This window comes from Sinocyclocheilus rhinocerous, unplaced genomic scaffold (assembly GCF_001515625.1).
Source record: "Sinocyclocheilus rhinocerous isolate Xijiao unplaced genomic scaffold, SAMN03320098_v1.1 scaffold269, whole genome shotgun sequence".
NCBI classification, from domain to species: domain Eukaryota; kingdom Metazoa; phylum Chordata; class Actinopteri; order Cypriniformes; family Cyprinidae; genus Sinocyclocheilus; species Sinocyclocheilus rhinocerous.
Genome location: NW_015652298.1, coordinates 56639 through 65270, shown reverse-complemented (window position 1 = coordinate 65270; position 8632 = coordinate 56639). Strand labels below are relative to the sequence as shown.

The following is an 8632-nucleotide window of genomic DNA, read 5'->3' as shown; positions in this document are numbered from 1 at the left end:
TGCGTTTTATTAGACAGGTGACGACCGCACAGAGTAGCATTATAACAGAACTAAATGTATCTAGTATGATAAAACAGCCCTGCTTTAACCCATATACGCACGGCCGGAAGGAGCGGAAGCAGTCGACTGTGGCATAATAAAAGCTCCGCTGCTTTCGAGCCGTGTGTCACGCTCGTTCAGCGGCCTCGTTTCACTTCGACGGCTTTCAGCCTCACCCTGCTTCATTCTACTACGTTAATAAATCATTAGCTCATCCATGAACATGATTTCTGCCCGAGTCCCGTCGGATTGCATCGGCTGTGGGGATGAAGACCACAACTCCCATGATTCCACACTCAGTCACCTCCTCATCAAACTTCGCCTTTGCCTCTTTGTTTATTTTGAATACGCGCCCTCTAGCGGCGAAAATGACATATTGTGCCTTTAATGTGAGTTACATCAGTCTTTATGCAAAGTTTGTTTGTTTATAACAGTGCAGTGAAGTGTGATTCTTGCTCTGGTTAATTAAATATCTCTGCTGGCACATGAATACAGAGTGAATGTCTGTGTATGTTTGGTCACCTAACCCAGTGTGACAGTAAATGTCCATATTGCCTTTTCTGTGTGTGTGTATATATATATATATATATATATATATATATATGCCACACACAAAAGGTTCCATAGCCTATTTTTGTCTCTGTTTCTAACACAGCCAGAGAACCTGCTGTACTACAGTATGGATGAAGACTCCAAAATCATGATCAGTGATTTTGGCCTGTCAAAGATTGAGGGTTCAGGTAGTGTGATGAGCACAGCGTGTGGCACTCCTGGATATGTAGGTAAGACACACCTCCATATGCAAAAGTATGGTATGTATCTGGATGAAACCTCAGCCTTTAAGATTTGAACACCGTTGAACTAAATTGAGGAGGGTAATATACATAACCCAACTAAGAATATCAGTGAAGTGTTTTGTCTAGATATGTAGTTCAAATCCAGGTGTAAACTCAATCTAACATCAGTATTTTCTTATTTTATAACATTCTTCAGGTTTACCTATGAGCACTCATGTCTTTTCCTTATCTCTTGGAAGTTTTCATGTGTAGCACTGGCCATAGCTTTAGAAATGACTGGTTCAAACTGGTTTCCTTGGGCACCCAATTCTAAAGAATATCCTGTATGTGTGTCAGGGAAAATATAGAATTTATTAGTATAGTTATTTATATAGAAGAAGAGAGGAAAACTGAAACTTGGGTATGAGTATTTTTGCCACTTGCACATGGATGAATGAAAGCAGAAGAGCAAGCAACAACATATAAAAAAATGTATCTAGAACCAGTATTATCACCTTAACTACTCCCAGTTTTTACACAACATTAGAATTTACATAGTTGTTACGAAAGGGATAACCCCTGAAAATTAGAAGTTATTTATTTTTGCCAGACTTTGGTCAGATTTTGTCAGAGGCCTTTGGATTTGGATTTCAGGCCAAAACTAAAGTGCTAAAGAAAAATGACATCCACCAAACACAGGACCTCTTTAATTTGTAGTGAGATAATTTGCCTCAGATCAAGCTGCATATGAATCAATGATATTTTCCTCTTTAATATTTGCAGCACGAACTAAACATGAATATTTGAATGCACGTTGAAATAAATCAGAACAATTTAATACAAACGAATGTCTCATGAATCAATCAATCAGAGTTTTAAAAAAAGTAAAAAGAATGACGGATGCCACAGACTTTGTTTTTTTTTTGGAGGAGTAGGCCTATAGGTGGAATTTTCACATTAACTTCACGCAATATAAACATGAATAAATATTTGAATGCATGTTAAAATCAGAACAATTTAATACAAACGAATGTCTCATGAATCAATCAATCAGAGTTTTAAAAAAAGTAAAAAGAATGACGGATGCCACAGACTTTGTTTTTTTTTTGGAGGAGTAGGCCTATAGGTGGAATTTTCACATTAATTTCACGCAATATAACATGATTTTATTATTGTAATTTTGACTTTATTCTTAAAATATTATGACGTTAATCTTATTTATTTAGTTATTTTTAAACGTGGCACAAAAATGCTGCCGTGCAGGCTACTGAATGCAAACACAATTTTGGCACAGCGGCCCAAAAAACAAACAAAAAAATTAATAAAAAAACAAAAAAAAAGTAAAAAAGAGTGAGGGGATATTTGAATTATTTTTTAATAAACTAATGTTTTCTGAGTCAATGTTGCAAAAATGAATGAACCTGACTAGCCATCTCCTCATTAGACGTGCCTTTAGAGAGAAATGCACGGATTACATAATGAAACAGTTTTTGTTTTCGATTTGAATTATTTAGTTTTAAAATAGTAATTTAAAGCATTCTATAGATATATTTATCATGTCGGTGAAGCGCTCCTGCTCAAGACCAAGACGACAGAAAGCGCATCCTGTTTGTTTTCCTTATTTTACAAAAGCACAAGGTTTTTTTGATATTGTGAGTGCACACAAATACAAGTAAACCATTTGCAGTTGATGTATACTCTTACCTTTATGAGCAAAAATGACGGCGTATTTTTAAGTTTCCACTGTTATAAAAAAAATTAAAAAATTAAAAAAATGCAAGTCCTCCATGTCCTGCAAAGCACGCTTTAGCTTCCACTCTCCGCACAAACAAACATAATGCTCAACTCACTGTCTGCCGCTGCCGCTTGGTCGTTCCTTTAAAAAACAAAAACTTGAATTTAACAAACATAAAATGTTCCAGACATATTTCTAAATTAACTTAAATAAACAAAAAGAAATATGACCACTTTACCATTAAAAACCAAAACTGAACTATTTTAATAGCTGTGTAATGGGGAAGAGAGAGAAAAAAAAAGTCACGGTATCCAGTCGGACTTGGGCCGAGAATTCTCATAAGCTGTTGGACAAGGGCCGGGCCCATGCAGGGCTCTATTCGTTCCCTCGTTTCAATTAAAACTTCCCCCCAGCTCGTCGGGCCCCCACACTGCCCGAGCCCATATGCACCTGCATACCCTGCATGCCCAGACGCTACGCCACTGTCCTCTTTATTATGATCTCAAAATTATTAAAATGTTGCATATTCTGCACGGGATATTAAACTTATGAGCAGAACTGTGAGAGTGCAGAGTTGGAGATTCACCATTTGCTGTTTACATTAATTGCCTGTTACAATTTACATGAATATTTAAATTAAATAAATGACATTCAAAGTAATCACTTTGATAACCTAAAATACTTTTTGGATGTAACTGTAATGAAAATACAGTTACTCATATTTAGTATTTTAAATACGTAAATAATTTACATGTGTTCCGTTACTCCCCACCCCTGTCAACATTGCAGTCGATTAAATGGTTTTAAAGGCGGTACCTCATTTGCTCCAGTGGTAGGAAAATCCTTACTTACATATGTGTTCCTGTGGCTCACTGGTAGAGCATTGCGTTAGCAGCGCAAAAGGTCACGGGTTCAATTCCCAGGGAACAAACATACTGGTAGAAAATGTATAGCCTGAATGCTCTGTAAGTTGCTTTGCATCTGCTAAATGCATAAATTAAATTAATTAATTAGATTAAAATTTATTAAAATATGGGAATTTGCATGTGGGTCGAGGGGCATGCTTAATCACACTACTTTTATATAATTAATTAACCTCAAAATGTTCAGGTTAAATTGTCATTTGTAAAGTTTTTGGTTAGGGTTGTTTAGTCTACCTACTTACTAGAAAGGGCTGCAGTGATAAATTAAATTGATGTTTGATCCCATTTATTCTGATCTTCAGCTCCTGAGGTTCTGGCACAGAAGCCGTACAGTAAAGCAGTGGACTGCTGGTCAATCGGGGTCATCGCGTACATTCTGTGAGTTTGACTATTACTGCTGCTTATACATGTGTACTTACATCTTTTCCCTTCTAATGTTTTACCTGAACTGAATTCATTCTCAAGAATTCAACCGGACTTCTGTTTGTCTCCTCTCAGTTTATGTGGCTATCCACCATTTTACGATGAGAACGATGCCAAGCTCTTTGAGCAGATCCTGAAGGCAGAGTATGAGTTTGATTCACCGTACTGGGATGATATCTCTGACTCAGGTATAACACAACGTTTCCCTGAATTGTCATACGTTTAGTGAGGTTAAAACTTGTGTTTTCATTCTTTCTTTTACCAAACCCTACTGGTTGTCAAATATATCTGGAGTCAATGAAAATATTACTTTTATGGAAACAGTTATGTCATGTTCTGAACTTTCACACTGTGCTCTTTTCTCAGCCAAAGATTTTATTGTGCATTTAATGGAAAAAGATCCCAGTCAGCGTTACACGTGCGAACAGGCTCTTCAGCACCCATGGTATGAGTTCAGACGCCACACTGAGACTAATCGTCAGTGATACTGTAAATCTCACTTTCATACTTGGAGTTTTTGCAGTCTGTCATGCAGCAATTTAAACAATGACAGCACACATACAGATATTTATTGCCATAACTGTTATAGTTACCATATGTTGTGGCTTTACTGCTTAAAAAGGCAGTCAGACATTGTCATGAACCATCATATTTTAACCTTTCAAACATCTGTCAACGGGTCCAACAACACAATGAGTACCTTTCCCAGTTCCAGATGATCTAGAGCTTGCGTAATTCTTTCCAGCAACATTATTTATGTTGTGTCATTTCAAACCCGTATAACTTTGTTTTATGGAACGAAAAAAGAGATTGCTCTTCCCATACAGTGAAAGTAAATAAAGGGATGGATGTTGTAGAACTCGAAAAATGACAAAAAAAAAGCATCATAAAGAAGTACCACATGTGATTTGTACGAATGATGGAAAAAAAAATATATATATATACACTGATAAACTGCCGCAGCGCTCAAATCTCATCCACTGTCACATATATTCAAATACGCATTAAATTAAGTTGTGCTAGACCTGTCATCAGTGAAGTCAAATGCCATTGGTTTTCACATGTGTTGAAGCCAAATAATGTCATATGAAGTTTGAGTGTGCAGAAGTGACATTTGAGAGCTGTGTCTGAGGGGAAGATTTCTAGTAAATTAAATTTTGGTCAGTTCTTGATACATAATTACCATAAATGTTCATTTGACTTAAAATGTAGGGAGAAAGTCGTACTGCTTTGGAAGAACATGTGGGAATAGATGATGACAGAGCTTTGCGTTTGCATTTCATTGTGGCTTTAAAACAGACAAGATAAGATATTTTGCTTTTATACAACCAGGTACGGTTGACATCGGAGGAAACTTAAATGTCTGTTTTGTACTTCAGGATCGCTGGAGACACAGCGTTGGATAAGAATATCCATGAATCTGTCAGTGCCCAAATTAAGAAGAACTTTGCCAAAAGCAAGTGGAAGGTAAATCTGTGCATACATGAGAGGGAAAGAACCTCATCTGAGAATGTTAATGAAGTACTGCAGGTGAAAAGCATGGTTTCTGATTTTAATGGCCGTCTTTCTCTTACTATCATACACAGCAAGCATTTAATGCCACAGCAGTAGTTCGTCACATGCGCAGGCTGCAGTTGGGAACCAGTCAGGAGGGCCAAACGCAGTCCACCCTGCCCAGCCCCTGCCACGGACACTTGCTGCTGCCCGAGGGGGGCGAGGAAGAGAGCTGTCAGTATCTAAACATGTCACATTTATATTTACCACTGTTTTTGCATACCCATTCATCCAGACAGACACTACTGTTAACTGCCAGTCATAGTAAAGCATGTCATAAATCTTTCTGTATATTTACAGTATTAGACCAACTTTTAGTCAAGCCAGGTCATATTTCAGCCCATAATGTAAAAAAAAAAAAAGACATTTAATTTTGCATTAGGGGGAGGGGGTTCTTTTGTCATTTTTTAAACATTGTTTTTATTTAAGAATATTTTCTCAACAGTTTCATTATGGTAATGTTAAAAAAAATCTAATTACTTAAATTACTATAATGTGGAAAATCTCATTTTTAGAGTAATATAGTACTGAACAGAGTTCTTTTTTTTCCATTTAAATCAGCATAAGTTAAATACAGCACAACATACTACAATCACGTGTAAATATATTACAATTTAAATATTAAGAATAATTTTTGATGATTCGTGTGTGTGTGTGTGTGTGCGTGTGTGTACTTGTTTATGCTACATTGTTGGGACCAAATGTCCCCACAAGGATAGTAAAACCTGAAATTTTTGGCATACGAGGGAAAAAAATGATTCAAAATAGTAAATGATGTTTAATCTGAAAGTGTAACAATGCAAACTGGTTTTCTGTAAGGGGTAGGTTTAGGGTTAGGGGATAGAAAATATCATTTGGTCAGTATAAAAATCATAGAAGTCTATGGAAAGTCCTCACAGTTCACAGAAACAAGCGTGTGTGTGTGTGTGTGTGTGCTTAATTTTCACAAAAATCATATTGGTTCTAAAATCACTTCACTTTCTTTTTCCATTCGTCCATTCATTCTCCAAACTTCATATTCTCTGTAGGGTAACAGGGATGCTGGCACCTCATTTACTTTATGCATAGCATAATTTCTGATTTTTATTTTGACAGTGGAGTGAAATATTACATGTTCTTGAAATGTTGTTAGTTACTTAAGGAGGACTATTTCTCAATAGGTACTCAAGGAGGACTAATCTCTCTCTCTCTGTCTCTCTCTCTCTCTCTTAGCCCTGCAGAGGGAAAACAGTGGCTGTTCTGAGGGTGTCAGTGATGGAAATGACATCCAGAACTGCACCTACCATGTCCATCCTACTAGTCGGGTCTGAGTGTCAATCATCTTGCAGTAACCAATGACTGACTGTCCTATTTTTCCACTGGAGTCCTGCCACACCCCCAGTCTGGCCAGGAATACTGAGTAGTTCCAGCATCCTGCCACTTGGAGGCGCTGCAATGTAAAGAACCAAGGTGGGAATGGGGTCATTACTATTCCAATGGAGCGATTCTGTTTAATGAGAGTTCGAAAAGAGACATGAAGATTGCCACAGGCACTTCATGGGTAATATATACTATTGTGGGAGCTGGATAGAGATTGGACAGTGTTTTAATTCGTTTTTTAAAACAACACCGTCTACTTTCATTTTTCTTTTCCTGAACTAAACGTCCACAGGCCTGTTTCTCGTTTAATTCAAAATGCGACAGTGGCTGATGGTATGTGGCCTGATTTAATGCACATACATTTTAGATTTGTTGACATTTTATGAGATTATGAATTTTGGCGTTAGTTTATGCTAAGATTGCCCATTTTAAATGCACATCTTGAATGGTAAATATTCTTTCTTTTCAACTAAGGTACGAACAGATTTCACATCCATGAGATTCTACATATTAGTTGTGTTGCCACATCTCAGTTGCTTTGTACATCCAAAAGAAGTGCTGATTTCATGTAAATTACATTTTAGTTTGTTTTTTTAAATGTTTTTTTTTTTTTAGTTGTGTTGCCACATCTCAGTTGCTTTGTACATCCAAAAGAAGCGCTGATTTCATGTAAATTACATTTTAGTTTGTTTTTTTAAATGTTTTTTTTTTAAAAACATTTAACGTCTTTTTTACACTAAGTCTTCACAACAGATCATTCAGTCAGTATGTTTAAGAGCGTCTTTCTCGCTTCAAATGTTTTCTGTGGTGCCTTCATGGATTCAGTATCAATGTTTTACTCTTTTTTATTTTTTTATTTTTTTATTTGTTTAAATATGTTTTGATCTTTTCAGTTGGGAATGTTGGAAGCTGTACATGTTAAAACATTGCTGTTTATCATCAAATTCACATACATGGCATATAAGGCTATTCTAAGCTATGCACTGTCGGTGGACGCTTTGTAAATGTCTAATGTTTAATGCTGCCATCCTGTAAATATTGCAAAGCTATTGTTTTTTGTAAACCCCTTTCTATTACAACATTAAAAATACTCAGGGGAGGAATTGAAATCAGAGAATTGTGATATACTGAATGGTCATTTTACAAGAAAAAAACTATAGGATACTGAATAAACGTCACTACGAGGGTCCATATTATATAAATATATTTGACAATTTGGATTCTTTTCAATATTGGAACCTGTATGAAAGTAACCTCCATTAAACTACATGAATGTGTGACTTGACTCCGATTTTATTGTTTTGTTTATTTCCATTCAATGCTGTCAAGAAGTTAAAGAAAAAAACATTAGATGGAAAAACTGTTACGAAAAAAAGTCACATAATAGAAATCTCCAGATGTTTGCGGAAAAAGTTTTCCACAAGTTGGTTGGAAGATCGTGGTTTTCCATAATCCATTGCAAGACATCTGTGTTTTTTTGTTTTGTTTTGATTTGTTTTGTTTTTAGTGAATATGATTATGCTGAAAAAAAAAATGTTTATGCCGTTAATTACTTTAAATGAACTTCATATGTAGTGCTACATTCTCAAACAATACCAAAAGCTTTGGATTAATTGATATTGTAAAAGTACATACAAATATAATTTAAGTCTCAGACCTGCTTAATTTGTGACAGCTGTTTCATAGTCCCTTTGTCCGTAATGTTTCTAATCTTGAAGGTTCTCATCACGACATATGTAGAACCATTAGTTAACTCTTTATTCTGGTGCTGACTGGCTCTCAACGGTCTGCTTTAAGAGATCTGTTTACCAATACATAAGAAA

The 8632-nt window shown here is 36.0% G+C and overlaps 1 protein-coding gene across 4 annotated transcripts in view; it reads left to right on the top strand.

The window, feature by feature from the left end:
• camk1b (calcium/calmodulin-dependent protein kinase Ib) overlaps positions 1-7359 on the top strand; it is a 74980-nt gene extending 67621 nt beyond the window's left edge. For all 4 annotated transcript variants that reach the window (XM_016520338.1, XM_016520337.1, XM_016520336.1 and 1 more), the window contains 7 exons: positions 695-821; positions 3776-3851; positions 3972-4084; positions 4263-4341; positions 5276-5363; positions 5483-5624; positions 6663-7359. In XM_016520338.1, coding sequence (XP_016375824.1) covers positions 695-821; positions 3776-3851; positions 3972-4084; positions 4263-4341; positions 5276-5363; positions 5483-5624; positions 6663-6760 — 723 coding nt within the window. In that variant the 3' untranslated portion in view covers positions 6761-7359. The remainder of the gene's footprint in view (positions 1-694; positions 822-3775; positions 3852-3971; positions 4085-4262; positions 4342-5275; positions 5364-5482; positions 5625-6662) is intronic.
• Positions 7360-8632: the final 1273 nt, after the last annotated feature.